The sequence below is a fragment of the Ambystoma mexicanum genome, chromosome 2p, assembly GCF_040938575.1.
Source record: "Ambystoma mexicanum isolate Mex_15411 chromosome 2p, UKY_AmexF1_1, whole genome shotgun sequence".
Classification (NCBI taxonomy): Eukaryota; Metazoa; Chordata; class Amphibia; order Caudata; family Ambystomatidae; genus Ambystoma; species Ambystoma mexicanum.
In genome coordinates, this window is record NC_090923.1 from 52,618,583 (window position 1) to 52,634,840 (window position 16,258).

Sequence of the window (16,258 nt, forward strand, 5' to 3'; positions counted from 1 at the left end):
AAAGGTGGGTTACCTTATACCAAGCAGATGTGGTGTGCAGGCTCACACAGTGTGACTGCATCAATTCTTATGTAAGTTTCCACCAAAGACAAAACTCCAATCAGGATCTCTGCCTCCCAGGATGGTAGAAAGACGACCAAGAAAGAATAACCACACATGAAATGGCTAAAATAAAAGCCCCCATGTTGGAACAAAGGTGACCCTTCTGTGCATAGCCGCAGCTGTGAATGCAGCCTACGAGTAAGAATAGCACAAAGGTTGGTAGAACATATCCACTGCCACCAGCCATAACACTAGGGTTGTTACTGGTGCTGAGAGAAGGGGGATCCTAGGTAACCCCTTAGCACTCCACGTATGGTGGTGTGCAGATCTCTCAAAAGGAAAAGCAAAGAAGGACAAAAAGTGTCCTAACATTGAACATTGGTTCTTAAGGAAAATAAAAATTTGAAAAGGAGAGCCCAAGAGGCTCATTAATACTGCACATAGCGTGCTGCAAAAGTGCAACAGATGCCTTTTTAAAAAAGTATGGCGGAAAACAGGACTCCATAAAATTAAGTAAAAACGCAGTGAACAGAATTCCCATGGTTCGAGCACAAAGAATAAATGAATGTAGAAAAGCACTTCCCTCATTCAGGAGAACAAGAAAAAGGTCCAGAAGTCAAGCTAAAAGTGCTGGGTGTATCGGAAGGAGAGGGGGTTTAAGCATAAAAACTGATTAATCTCCCTAACATGTACTTGCACAAGTGCTTCATGCTCCCTCATTTCAGAAACAAACCAGTCTAGAGACTTTGAGGCATGAAAGACCATGAGTACAAAGGATTTCACACTAGGGTTACTATTAGACGTGCCCAGTCATCCCTTTTCGACTTTCGAAACAAGTCATGCAATATTCTGCATGTACCAATAGATGGCCTATGCAAAGCATGTGTATCTCGGCAGATGGACACATCAGTAATGAGATTATAGCGAGTAATGTAAATAATATATTGCAATACAAATTGGACCAGGCTGAAAGATCTGACATTCTTGGCATTAGCTATTCGCAAAAAGAAAATTCAATTTTATTTCTACAGGGTTTTTCTTGTTGGGGGAAACTATTACCTCCGGAGCTAAGCATGGGTGAGAAGATGGGGAACTGAGGTAAGGGTGCATAGTGTGTACTAAATGTATGTATGTAGATGTCCTTTCCGGAGGCAAGGAATGGGTCGTTAAGCCATGTTACACCTCATGTCGAGATGTTCTGAGAACGTCTGCGCTGGAGGATATCTATCCAGATGAGAACTGTGTAGGAGAATCCATAGAACATTAATGGTAAGTACATTTCCCTTCTAATGTTCACTTCTAAAACACTTCAACCTTGAAGCTTTTATTGGTACGTGTAACTCAAAACGGCCATAGATCCCATCTCTTTTAATAAGGGAAGGACTTTTAAAGTGTACAGCCATAGAATTGTACGGCTGTGTATCATTTCGAACTTTTCTTTTAACATACCTTCTCAAATTGATTTCTTACTTTTTTTCTTTACTTCCTTTCCTGCATTGCAGTGTTCCCCTGATGAATTTTCTGTGTTGCAATTTAAGTGTGTAATATTCATAATTTCTGAAATCCACCTCCCCACCAGAGTAAAAAAAAGTTTAACCCTCCCACACCATCTCAAGCTAGAACTGCTTCTATTTTCTATTAAGCGCACCATAATGCCTTCTTGAAGAGCCCCATTTCCCCATCTTTAAGGCCCCAGTTTGAAGACCACATCATGCTTTGAGATCTCGTAACACTTTTAAAAAGGGCAGTGAATGAATGAAAAAAATATATCACTTTATTTCAGTCATGTGGCACCTCTGTTTTCCATGATGTTGAGAAGCCAGCTGAAAAACAGGAGGAAGACAAAGAAGATGCAGTTGATGAGCAGGGTGTTCTTGTCCATGGTAGACGGGTGAGTTGCTCTTTAGCCACACTGTGTGCACATTTCCTTGCCTCAGTATGCTTTTAATGGATGATTTAGATTGTGTGCAATGCCCGACTCCTCGCTTTTATCACTGGGCTGGGGATTGTAACCATGTAGCACAGCATCATACTGCCCTGATATATCCTGCGGTCATGAACCCAATCAGAGCTGTGGTTGTTGCTTAAGGGGCACTAAGTCTTGGAGACCATATGCTGTTGTTTGCAGTAAATCTGTCTTCCTGCAGGTGGTCGTGCATGGAGTTTGTAATCTGATTGCTCCCAGGCATTGGCCATTACACGCCTCCTGTCACTGATCAGCATACTTTTTTTTCACCCATTGTTAATCACTCCTGAATAGACAGTCTACATATGTAATGTGCGCCTTCAAGTTCAATGCAGATAAACGGGACATCAGACATGTTCGTTCTCATGTCATGCATAATGGAATTCCTGCAAGCAAATTAGCTCCATAATCATTTATAGCCACATGGACAATATGCAGTATCCTATGTGATTTTAAAAAAGTCATTTTCTGAATGTGGTAGCAAGTTCCATCTGATAAATTGTAGTAATCCTAGATTTCCCAAGTTATGTTGCAGTTAGGGAAATATGTAAGACATCCTTTGTAGATGCTGCCACACACATTACTGTAAATTAATTGGCATATTAAATAGATGCTGTTTGGCTAAGCTGGTCTCAACAGGTTCACTTTTGCATGTTTGTTGCTTCAGTTCTCCAATTGGTCATTTTTGGGGATCTGTTTTGTGGACATGAGGAGCGTGATGAAATAAGAAAAGCTATCACTTCATCGTAGATGCTTTTCCAGTACCCTGGAGTGGTCTGTTTTGGAAGCCTCAGCACATGAATACCTAGCTGTTTGGGAGAATTCTCATTTCTGTGCTAATTCCCTTCAACTCTAGAGACCCCCAGCTCTTTTTCTGGACCTTAGGACTTTTTCATTTTAACCCTGGAGTGAGGGAGCCCTTTTTCTCACTCGCATGTGTTTTGACCTGATTTGGATTGTTTCCTTTCATATTTTGAGTCTAACTAACTCCATAGCTATCTACTTTTTGTATGGTGACACAGCACCTTCAGTGCAGTATCGCAGATAAATCCTTTAGTCTCAAGAGTTTAAACACATTTTTCATGGGGTCTGGCATGTATTCACATGCTCATGAATATTCCACGTCATCAGGTTAGGAATCCTCGGCAAAATGAAAATCCGTTTCGTTTCTAAACTTTCTCCTATAAACCAAACACTGAGCTCTGGGTCATGCTGCCCCCGGCCAGTGGCTTCCATCTACCTAAGCCCCTCCTCAGGCAGCCATCTTCAGATTTTGATTGCACGTTCAAGTGGTGGGATTTCTTGCGTTGTGCTCTTCAAGCTATGTGCCTTTTTTTTTTCCTCACGTACTCTTGTCCTGTCCCACCATACTGTATGGGTGTCCCTTCTAAGGGACGGGAGACGGAACCTTTTTCACCAGAAAAAACCTTTTCCCTTTTACATTTAGAGGCGCGCGGTCCAGAGAGCATGCGCTGCCCTGGCCCCTTCCTCTGGCGCCACACCTCAGTCCCTTTTTCGCATCGACGGGAACAGGCCGAATTCACCAGCACTCCTGGGTTTGGCTTCAGCCATGTAATTCTACGCGCTCATACTTCTCTTTTTGTCTTATCGATCAATCAGGTATTCTGCCCACAGGCATCGCGCTCCTCCCCGGCACATGTCGACTTCCACAGGGTTCAGCAGGTGTCCATCCTGCAACAGCCTCTTCCCAACTTCAGAACCCCATGCCCTCTGCCTATGTTGCCTTGGCTCAGACCACGGTTGGCGATCATGTTTGGATTGTGACTCGCTGTCCTCGAAGGCGCTGAAGAACACTCACCAGGTGGCCGGAGCTCCAGAGGATCTCAAATACTTTGTGAAGCATCGAACCAGGCCCAAGGTAGGGCCAATATTTTCCAGCGCACCCCGCAAGGGAGACTCCCAGGGACTCTCCTTCCCAGGGACTCTCCTTCCCAGGGACTCTCCTTCCCAGGGACTCTCCTTCCCAGGGACTCTCCTTCCCAGGGACTCTCCTTCCCAGGGACTCTCCTTCCCAGGGACTCTCCTTCCCAGGGACCGGCCAGGTCCTTCTACCGGCACGTGCCCTGAGGCTGCTACAGCTACCGGCCTTCGGGTGCAGGGGTCCTCGGTTCCTCCCTGGCGCAGTGTCGAGGGACAGAAGGTTCTTGTACCGGGTCTACACCCGAGGGACTATGTCCTTTTACCGGCCCAATGACTGAGGGGGTACACCCTAATACTGCCAATACGCCGCCTAAACGCAGCTCTACCGTACCCCGGGTAGAGGGCGTCGCACCTACCCGGCTGTGGAGCAGGGTAGGCCTCTTGATCCACACACAAGAGTCTTGGGCGAGGCTGGGCCCAGCGGGCCGAGTAACACGTTGCAGACATGTGGCATGCTGCTCGAAAGTGGCACCTGTCCGACGCCATTCCACAAATTCTGCGAAGAACGATTGTCTAGGTGGGACTGGCTTCAACCAGGTACGTGGCCTACAGTCTGCCCTTCATTTGCACAGGCCAACTTTCCTGTGCGTCCATATAAACAGGTTATGCAGCGGCCCCAGCAGCCCCCTGCTAACCTGTCGGTACCCCCGGCCACCTCTTTGGCCAGTGAGGAGGTGCTCTTCGAGAAGTTTCTCAGCCTCATGAGGTCTCCTCAGATGGGGGTTATCATCAAAGCCTGCCGCACCTAACTGAGCTCACCAGCTCAACACTAGGTGTTGTGTAGTGTTTGGTGTTGTGGTGCTTGGTGTGTGTGGTGTGTCAATGCAAAGGGGGGGGGGGGATGTGTTGTATATGTCTTGCCTGGGTAAACAGGAATGTTGTGATGTCATGTGGAGTGTTGATGTCTGAGTGTTGGAATGTGAGTGTGGAGGTTCTAGCCTTGGTCAGTTGGTGAACCTCCTGCCTGGGTGATGGGCTGCCAGTGTTAATGTCCTTTAATGTCTTTGTGTCCTTTATGTAACTTACTAAGAACTATGTAACTGCTTGTCAAGGTGTCACAAGAAGCTGGAATAAACCTTACAAGCTTATCTAAGAAAGCTGTGTGCTGCTTTTCAACAGTTATCATCAAAGACGCAGTCGGGGAAATCATTCCCGCCATGCTGACTGCACCACTGATGCCTGCATTGGGCCCCCAGGTCCCGGTGCATCCACCTCCTCCGGCTCCACAGCCAACTCTGCAACCTCCGGCTGCGGTCCCTGTACCCCAGCCTCCGGTGCCTTCTTCCCCCTCCTCCACAAGATCCTCCAGATCCGCAGGATACGGACGAGGAGGAGGATCCAGACACGCCATCCTCAGCCAGTGTCTTCCATGAACGTCTTGCTGGCCTGGCGGAATACGTAGGCCTCCCCCAGCCCGAGGTCAAACAGCCGGCAGAGGGGGTTCTGGCTGAAGTCCTCACGAAACGCCACTCTAGCAACACGGGATTCCACTGCAAACCTATGTAGTCTCACTAGCCAAAAAGAGGTGGCTCAAGCCTCACTAACTCCAGCCGGTCATTTGACGCTTGGACGCCAAGTACAGGCAGATGGAGGGGGATACACTCTTGCTCTCAACTCATCCTCAGCCACACTCCGCGGTGATCGCTGCAGCATCCCTATGCTCCAAGCCTCAGTCGTCCTCAGCCGCCGCCTCTGCGGCGCTGCTAGGCAAGGAGGAGAAGGTCTTGGAGGCGTGCTGAAAGATCTACTCCAACGCCTCCTTGGACTTGCGTCAGGCAAACGCAGATGCCACGCTGGCTGCCGCCAACCAAAGGTTATGGCCGCAAATTGCACACTTTCTCCCGGAACTCCCCACCCAATGCCAAGCACGCTTCAAGGGGGGGGGGGCTAGCAGAAGCCAAGCTCGTGGTGCATGACCTCATCGAATCCACAGTGGCTCATATCGATGCCTCAGGCCGTGCCATCTGCATTGCCACGGACATGAGAACAGCCTGGTTCCGGGCAACGAAGTTCAAACCGGATGTCCAGGAGCGCATTCTAGAGCTTCCGTTTGAGGTGGTGGGGGGGGGGGTAGTCTGAGCCTCTTCCACTCCTCTGCGGACAAAGAGCTGGACAAAAAGAATAACCGCTCACAACCTGCAAAGTCTTTATCCATTCTTACTAAGACCATGCCCAAATCGTACACCCAATATCAGCAGCGCTCGGAGAAGGGTTGCACCTATGGAGGGTTCCGCGGCTTCCAGGAACACAGATCCAGGCAGCCAGACCGCTCGCCGTCTCAGAACCGGCGCAAACAAAGGTGGGGGGCGGGGCGAAGTAAGGGCTTTTTCCAGTGTCCCTCCTCAGCCTCCGCTTCAGTGGGAAAGAAGGCGCATGACACGCTCCTTCAGGTCCACGTGTCTCCGGTTTTGGAAAGGCTTGCTCTCCACGCACAATTCTGGCACCAGAAAATCAGACCCCTGGATCCTCTCCGTAGTATCCAGAGTATCGTCTTCCTATCCCAGCCTCTCCTCCCCTCTCACAAGTTGGGACAGCAACTCTTTTGGCAGAGATCCAGTCACTCTTAGAGAGCCAGGTAGTGGAGGAAGTTCCAGCCTCCCAGCGAGGCTTTGGTTTTTACGCCAGGATTTTCGCCATTCAGTAGAAGAACCAGGCGGGCCTGAGTTGTGCTGGACCTTTCCACCTCAACTTTGCCTTACCCCTGCTAAAATTCAAAATGGTTACACCAGCTTTTATAACGGAGACATTGGACAAGGGAGACTGGATGTGCTCCCTGGACCTGAAGGATGCGTACCTACACGTCCCGATTTGGCAACCCTATTGGTCTTTCCTACGGTTCAGGATCATGGGCTTCCATTTCCAATACAAATCCTTCCGTTTTGCCCCAACTCTGCCCCTCGGCTCTTTAACACTCATGAACGCTGTAGCGGCCCTCCTCAGTGCGCAGGGTCTCCACATCTACCCATACCTCGACGACTGGCTCATCAGGGCTACATCTCCGGAAGCGGTTCGCCACTCTTCCCATGCTCTTATGAACACACTGCATGACCTGGGCTTCTCGTTCAACCTTAAGAAGTCACAGCTGCAGCCTACGCAGACTGACATTCCTGGGACACATGCTCCGAGATGGTTTTCCTGTCTCGGTCATCGATAGGGCCACTGCCCACTTCCTGAGCAGAGAGGTGACCTCTGCATGGTGGTACCAACATCTCCTGGGTCTACCGACGGCTGTCCTTTTAGCTGTGCCGCACAGACTAAGGATGAGAAGGCTTCAGCTGCCCTTTCCGGCCTCATGGAATCAGGAGCAGGGCTTGCAATCCAAGATGATCAACGTTCCTCCACCCGGACCTAACTTGGTGGTCCATGGACTGCAACCTGCGGACTGCCATGCCCTCTCGGCTGCCCTCTCGGCTGCCCACCATCACCACCGACTCCTTGCTCGAGGGCTGGGGAGCCACCCTGGATGATCTGTCCACGGCACCTGGACTCAACAGGAGCCGGAATACCACATCAATTGGTGGGAGCTGAACGCCATCTGGCTAGCGTTCGGAGCCTTCCTACCACTTCTCAGTTGTCCTTATCAAACAGACAACTCGACCAGCATGTACTACATCAACAAACAGAGGCACCAGATCCCCTCCTCTGTGCAGACTGGCGATCAGCATGTGGGAATGGGCCCTGGAAAACATTCACCTCTCGGCAGTCCACCTCCCAGGGGAATCTAACCTGGAGGCGGACGGGATCAGCAGGCTGGGAGCGGACGATTACGAGTGGCAGCTAAATGATCGTTATTCAGGAGATCAACTGTTGGGGTCACCCCAAGTGAATCTCTTTGCCACCTGGCACAACAAGAAGTGTCCCTAGTTTGGATCTTGGCAGGCTCAGGGCCCGGCTCTCTCGCTGACACATTTTACCGCCAGTGGACCAGCATGAAGGCCTATGCCTTTCCGCCCACTCCCCTGATCCACAGGGTAATTTGCAAGATCAAGGAGTCTCACCGACTCATCATTCTAATCGCTCCATGGTAGCCGGCCTGGCCATGGTTTTCGGAACTACTTGGCCTCTCAAAGGTGCCCCGATACACCTTCCAACGGGCCCAGCACATCTTCTGGCGCAGCAGGGGGGCAGAATCATCCACCTTGCGCCAGGGAAACTAGCCCTCACAGCGTGGTACCTGAGCAGGTAACGCTTTGGCACCTTATCCTCTCACAGGCGAATCTGGGGATCATACAGGGCGAGCAAAGCCACCAGGGCCCAGTACAAAAACAAATGGACCAGGTTCTGCCACTTGGAAGGCTCCAAGGGAATTGACCCTTTGGCCTGAGATTTGGACAACGTGCTCTCCTTTTCGGCGCACCTCACTCATTCGGGCGTACAGGTCGACACCTGCCCTACATACCTTGCAGTCATTGAGGCTTACAGGAACTTGGAAGAAGGCATTTTTTCCTCCAACCCTATCGTCAAATATCTGACTGGTCTTGCTGGGCTTTACCTGCCCGTCAAGAGACCGCACCCTGTGTGGGACCTTAAAATAGTCCTGGGCGCCCTGACGCATAAACCATTCGAGCCAATGGCATCCGTGGACATTAGGCTGGTCACCATCAAGACAGCCTTACTATTCTGTTGCAGTCTCTACCTCTTCTGTCCCCTCCCAGGCCCTCTGCACTGCACTGGCCTCTCACTTCATCTCTAAAACTCAGGACATCCTGTCCTCACTCTCCTATCACCTCCCTCCCTCTCTTCCCGGCTCTTCCTCTGGCCCTTCTGCAGCCACCCCTCCTCCTCTGCCTTTCCCCTTTTCTCTGCTGACGAGGTTTCCAGACAAGTCCGATCTATGAAAGTCTCGTCTAAACAGGTTCACCCCTGTTCCTCCAACTATCAAGGACCACATCGACTCCCTGGCTCCTGCCCTGGCTGACGTTTGCAACCACTCCTTCGCCTCTGGAGTCTTCCCATCCCCACCTTTAAGCACTCCCTTGTGCACCCTCTTCTTAAGAAACCCTCTTCCGACCCCTCCTGCCCGACTATCGCCCAATCTCCATCACTCCCTTCCTGGGCAAGCTCCTGGAGAAACTGGCCATCTCCCAGCTTAACCTCCATGCTGAATCTAGTCTTCATGACCAGCAATCTGGCTTCAGAGCTGCCAGAAGCATGGAAACTGCTCGCCTGAACATCCGTGAGGACCTGCTCTCGAACCTCGACTCCAACACTCCGTGTGTTCTCATTCTGCTCGATCTCTCTTCTGCCTTTGACACTGTCAACCGTGCCATCCTGCTCAACCGTCTCCGTGATAACCTTGGTATCACTGGTCAGGCTCTGGCGTGGCTGACCTCTTTCCTTTCCAATCGACCTTCCCAGGTCCAACTGGGGTCCTTCCTCTGACATCTTTTTCTCTACCTGTGGTGTCCCCCAGGGATCTAATCTCTCTCCCTGGCTTTTCAACCAGTATCTGGCACTCTTTGCCCACCGCATCGCCGCTCTCTGCCCCAACTTTCAGTGCTATGCGGATGATACCCAGCTCATCTTCAGGCTATCCTCAACCTCCTCCTCACCTTCCCTCATCTCTGACTGTCTGTCTGCTATCCAGGAATGGTGTGCCGCCAGTGACCTCTGCCTTAATGCCAGTAAGACTGAGATTCTACTCATCAGCACACCCACACCCTCCTTCCCTGCAGCTCTCTGGCCAGCCTCTCTTGGCCCTCTTCCTGCTCCTACCTGCAAGGCAAAAAACCTCAGGGTCATCTTCGAATCCACACCCTCCTTCTCTCCTCATATATCAGACGTCTCTAAGAAGTCACACTACCAGCTGCACCTCCTCAGAGGTATTCTTCCCTTCCTCTCCTTCCCCCAGAAGCTCACTGTCTCCCGAGCCCTGGTTCTTTCGAAGCTGGACTACTGTAACAGCCTCTATCTTAATCTGCCTGCCTCCACTCTCCGCAACTCATCCAGAACAGGACTGCGAGACTTGTCCTTGGCCTCAAGCCCAGGGACCGTATCTCTCCAGGACTGAAATCTCTACACTGGCTCCCAGTGGCTGCGAGGATTAAGTTCAAAACCCTCTGCATTGTCCACAAGGCCTTCTGGGGCCTGGGGCCTAAATACCTTCAACTCTCTCTTCCTAAATATCTTCCTTCCCGAGCTCTTCGCTCATCCGTCTCCAACTCCCTCAGGGTCAGCCGCTTCTCGAAGCAACGAGCTGGGGGTAGATCTCTCTCTGCGGCAGGGGCCTCCCTCTGGAACAGCCTTCCTGCCTCCCTGAAACTTGAGGAGAACCATCTCCGGTTCCGGAAGCACCTTAACACTTTCCTCTTTGCTTCTGCTTTCTCTCTCACCTGCTAAATTCTTCACTGAAACTGCACTGAATCTGCAACTGGGCCATTCTCTCCGACCTCGGTCCTTGGCCCAGCCACTCCCCACTTGCACTGCCTCCCTGGCAACCCCTGCACTGCGGGACTGTCTCTGTATCCCTACAGCATCCCCACCCCAGCACTTGTCTGCACTTACCTTGCACCTGCCACCAGCTGGCCCTATTTGTTTTTTATTCCACTTAACCAGTACTGCACTCCCACCCCCCCCCTTCCCCTTGCACTTTTCCCTCCCCCCTACCCCTGCACGATCTAAATGACACCTGGCCCAGTAGGATCGTTGTCTGTCTTCCCCTTGTTCCCCCCTCCCTGCCTCGTCGCGCCTTGAAACACTTGTGTATAGGCGCGTTACAAATGCCATATCATATATCATAACTTGGCTCCCAAAGTCAGCGAGATCCAGGCGCTGGTCGACTTTGAACCATTTACCACCTTTCACAAGGACAATGTAGTCATGCAGATGCACCGGGCATTTCACTTGAATAAAGAAAGGCCTTTCTACGTTCTTTCCTGATCCCAAGGACGAAATACAGAGTGCTGCGCTGCTTGGATGTTCGGTGTGCCCTAAAATTCTACTTAGACAGGACCAAGGGCTTCTGCAAGTCGGACGTTCTGTCACTTTCAGAGGCTCGAGACTAGGCCATCAGTTCTCTAAGGCCTCCATATCTCGCTGGATGGTCTCTGCCATCAAAGAATCGTATGAGGGCCAGCACAAACCGCTCCCGGCCAACATGCATGCCCACGCAGTCCGGGCCAAGGCAATGGCCATCGCATTCCAGAATTGTGTCCCTTGGCAAGTCATAAGAAGGGCGGCCAATTGGGCCTCTCCCTCGGCTTCCTGCAAGCATTACTGTTAGGATGCCAGCTCTAGATCTGATGCGTCTTTCGGACAGGTGGTTCTCAGGAACCTATTTGCTTAAGGAGGATCTCCTCTCCACCCTGGGGCTCCAATCAGTTGTAATCGCCCATACAGTATAGAGGAAAGGGGACTATGGACTAAGAGTACGTTAGTCACTACGATTTAGAAACCTACTGTGTAAGTGTTTATTTGAATACTTGTAACTGTGAATCTCTTAACTCCCTACAGCTCAAATTGACCCCTCTTGAGATGAGCCCGGGTGCTCAACACGCTAACAACCTTTGTAGTACAAGCTTATACCAAAGGTTGGGTTCCTATTGCCAGGAGGTCAGGGTTGTTGTAGTGCACCCAAAGAGTACTGCATACAATCTTGCCTAACAACCCCAGAACTATTTTGTTTACTAGTGGGATATTTTTCCTTAATACCTCCTGTGGGAACTTTTTTTCCACACCCACAGAATCTTTTACTTTTTTTTTATGGGTGTCAGTTTTTAGACTCTCCATAGTGTCTTTTTAAAGTTATACTCTAGAACAACTTTTTGGCAATAAGTGACTGTTGTTGCTGGGTTGCCTTAGGGGCTCCCCTTTTAACTTTCTCTGACTAACTTTGTGAGAACTACAGTTCCCAAGGGCAGAAAGGATCTTTGGATCACTTTTACATTTTGTTAGGTGAAATCAGCAAACCCCCTACCTCATGTGGAGTGCCCTGTAAGATACAATGCATCCCCTGTCACACTAAAACTTTAACAATTCTATTACAGGAACAAGCTTACCTTCAATGGCTGGTGGCAGTGATACCTTGTATTATTTTAGTGCACCTTTAATGCGAGCTGCGTTCACAGCTGCAGTAAAGGGTCCTTAGGGTGCTCATTTTACCAAAATGGCCCGTCTTCTTTTTTCTCCACTTTAGTGTTTCTTGTCCTTTCTTGTTTCTTCACCTGACATCCATGGTCGGAAATTCCTTTGTGTGATTTTTATCTTGGCCGGAAATCCCCTGGACCCCCCGCCAAGGCTCCAGTCTGTCTGTGAGGCCAGGAAGCGAGGTAGGAGTCCAAAACTGCACTGCCCTTTGTCTTCCTCCTTGCCTAAATGGGGGCAAATCCCAGTGGGTGGCTGACTGTCCTGATTGGGCAACCAGACCTCCCCTTGTTGTAAAATGCAGTTAGAGAATTCAGAGGTTGTCCTGTAGTTCCTGTTAAGTACTGTGAACTTGAAGACAAGTAGACCACTGGAACCGAAACTGAAGAAGATGATGAAGGAAAAGCGGCTGAGACGATTTACAGCGACCAGCGAGCCTGCTATGTAACCGGAGCATGCTGTAGCCCTTCCTTCCTATCGACCTGGGACTCCGAAAACGATGACCCTGAGCCTGCCCACTAGACTCAAGACCTGCATTTTGTTCCATCCCACGTGTTGCTGCGGCGACCTTGCGTTGCTGCAATCGCCTGGGACCGCAAGCCACTGCGGTGCAGAGTCTTCGGAATTCCGAATCTCGCTGAAACTTAGTCGGCATCCTGGTGGATCTCCAGAGACACGAATCGAGTCTGAAAAGTCCCCTCACCAGAGTGCCGGACATTCGTAACAACGAGAATTCAACTGCGATTTTCTGTCTTCTGTGCTCCTTGAACCGCATCCAGCCGCAAGGAAAACCTAACCAAGAGCCTTCTTCACTGATCCCTGCTGCAAAGTTCCTTCTGAGGTCTTGTTTTCAGTCACCACCACAAGGAAACCACTAACCAGGTATTTGGCTGCAGATACTGAAGTCGTCCTGCTGCTAAATTTTCTTCAATGCTGAGGTATTGTGTTGACTTGGGTATGTACTTATCTTAAGTCTGTTAGGATTTCTATGTAGCTTTGGGGTGTTTTCTGTGATGGGGAAGCCTCTCCAGTGTATCCAGTCCCACTGCTAGAATACTGCTAGGATGTCTTATGCGAAGCCCCTGGACCCTCTTCTAACTCGGAAGTAAAGTACTGACCTGTTTGCCCAGTCTTCCTTAGGAACTCTGACTTTTGCTACTTAACCTATTCTAACACTGTCTGTTGGACACTAGATCCCAGTGACATCCCTTCTGCCACGGAGAAAACTCGTGCTCCAAGAATAAGGGTAATACTTTTAAAAGCATTGGGCCTTTTGCCTAGAAAAGAAAACACGTGTTTAAAAGTTACTTGCGTGTAAAAGAGTTGTTTGGTAACTAACTCTGAGTGAACAGTTATACTTAAAAGTATGGTTAACATCTTTCTTTCCTTATAAACCGTTTTGCCATTCTAATAGAAAGTAGATGTGAAGGTATATTACTCTCCTGTGATTAGGTTGAGCCTCTTCACAAAGGTAATGTGTTGGTATCACCAGATTACGCCTGTTAGGATAATTGTAGGAGTGTTCCCCAACTGGGTCTTGCTTCCCATGACTTGCTGCTAGCATGTCCAGAATAAGTCTGTATTATGTTGTTGCCTACCTAGAATAACTTTTAGTCCTTCAGTAAAGTACAACATTGGGTTTTACCTTCCCTGTGCTATCTAACCCATTGACCATGGTTCTAACTGTCCCTCATAAGTCAAATATAAGTTACTTGTATAGCTTGGAAAGATCTAACCTGGATTTCATTGTGAGGATCAACTATATGGCGTCTACTTACCTTGAGTTAGTTGTTTGCCATCCAAACATAAGTTACAAGAGTTACTGCTTATCTCAATCTGTTTCGCTGATCTCAAAAGCACCTGTAATTGAATATTACATCCTTCGGTTTTACTCAGCTAGTATAACTGTTATCACAAAAGTAGTTATGTTTTTACTGTACCTGGAATAGGTGTTACACTATTCACAAAACATATACTGTTAATTTGACCGATTATGTGATTTGTTAGTCATTGTACAACTGGTAGTGTCTGCTGCCCTGTCATTACTGAATGTAATTGTGAAAGTAACCATTGGTTATTACTCCCCCAAAATAGGTGTGACCTATACTGAATGTGCATGAAAAGGTTTTGACTTCCCTAGAACTACTGTTAAATGTTCCAAATAAGGTTGATGCTTTGGTCTGTGCACCTTGAAGCATGGTGTTTTGATCATTGTGATGGTACTTATTTACCCCTAGATTTATGTGGGCCTACCTTTATTTAAATAAAACCTTTTATTTTTACAATTCATAGTGTTTCAGTGTTTATTTGGACAATTTGTATTACAATTTCATATGTACTGATTCTACTGCCCTCTCTCCCTCCTGAAATATGCTTAACTGCTCAGTCTACGCTACCATGAATTTAGGTGGTACAGCCTTATACTAAGAGTGGAGTCTTCTACTGCCTTAGTTGAATGGTTTTATTAAGTCCTTAGTTGGACTTCAGAAAAACGGTCCTAACACGTTGAAACAGATTACTCAACCGGTCACAAGCTGGTTTCAGAACAATGAGCGTAACCAAAGTGGCACTTCTATCGATATGAGATGACAAAAAATAAATGCAGACGATGATGCCCAATCGGCCCTCAGACTACTGGACATATCAGTGACTTTTGACACAATCAGCCTCTCAACACTAAGATGATTGAAGGAATGTGGCATACAGGAATCCGCACTAAAGTGGCTTATTACTATCGAACCAAAAGAACCTACCTACCACGGCTCACCTCAAACACCGCTCTTATATCCTGTACAGTCCCACAGGGTTCCAGCCTCTCCCGTCTGCTTTTTAACATCTGCATATGCCCACTGATTAAAACCTTTCAATCCCACAGACCTGCCGCCTACAAATACGCAGACGACCCACAACTGATTGTGAAAACAAACTGAACACAGGAACAACATTATAACCTCCACTGCCTCACCGACATCTACAACTGGATGACTATGAACAACCTCAAACTGAACACAGCAGATACGGAAATACTGGTCTTACCCACAGGAATGGACTGAGGGAAACTCGCAACTAGACTGGCCAATCGGCATGAGAAACGCAGCCATAAACTACCGATGTAGTAGATAACCTAGGAATACTCGTGGACAACAGACTATTACTGGAACCGCAAGTCCACTCAATTGCCAAAAAATGCTCCTCCTACGACTACTTAGGATTACTCCCCTACCTCTCCTTCCCCCACAGAACCCTCAAAATCATATCCTTGTTGCGCACAATAATTGACTACACACAAAGCTATCTATAAATGCCAGAAAGACTTGCAAAATACAGTAGCCACGAATCCTATTAAGACTAAACAGAAGGGACCACATCACTCCAGCACTGAAAAGCCTACCCTGGTTACCAGTAAAAAAAAAGCACATGAAATTAAAAGCAGTCTGCATCGCCTACGAAGCCTTACACAGACAAGTAGTGGAATTCCTCCAAGAGAAGATTAGCTGGCATTGCACAGGTAGGGAACTAAGATCCAGCAACAACCTATTAATAGAGGCAAAACATTAAGTTTTTCAACGCCGGCATAGCATTCTTGCATCTAATTGCTAACATCTGGAAGAACATGCCCAAAGTAATTAGAATCGCAGAAGACCATCACCTTCAGGGAACAGCTCAAAACCAGGTGATATCCTAGACGGGAATCTGCCACAACATTGCAGACAAACTAGAAAGACCAGATGGGCCAAAAGACAAGAACTTGCCTAGATTCCATCAAGCAGTATTCAAAGGGCCATGCCAGAGACCCCAACACGAGGGAGAATTTTTACTGCTCCGCTAAATTCCCCTCTACCTTAGAGACCCCCAGCTCTTTTGGATTTAGGACTTTTTCATTTTAATTCTGAGTGAGTGGGACCACTCCTTCGTGTGTTTTTCCCTGAATAGGATTTTGTTTTCACTGTTGAGTCTGACAAACTCCATAGGCATCTTCTTTTTGTATAGTGACATACAGAACCCTTAGTGCAGTGTCACTGAGAAATCCCTTGGATTTCTCTTACGGATTAACTACCTTTTCTTGGGTAAACTACTGTTCCCAAGATATAGTATGGTGAAATTGATCTTGCCTTTTAATTCGTAGTTCCACCACACACCATTTATGTGGAGGGGGTGGGGGGGGGGGTTAACTAGTAGCCCCTTATCCTACTTCATGTAACTTTTTTTGTTATTTACTACTTAAAA

The 16,258-nt window shown here is 48.5% G+C and overlaps 1 protein-coding gene across 5 annotated transcripts in view; it reads left to right on the plus strand.

Moving 5' to 3' along the window:
- The window catches only part of SETD5 (SET domain containing 5), an 875,459-nt gene that overhangs the window by 603,944 nt on the left and 255,257 nt on the right, over nucleotides 1-16,258 (plus strand). For all 5 annotated transcript variants that reach the window (XM_069643234.1, XM_069643237.1, XM_069643236.1 and 2 more), the window contains exon 14: nucleotides 1,826-1,933. In XM_069643234.1, coding sequence (XP_069499335.1) covers nucleotides 1,826-1,933 — 108 coding nt within the window. The remainder of the gene's footprint in view (nucleotides 1-1,825; nucleotides 1,934-16,258) is intronic.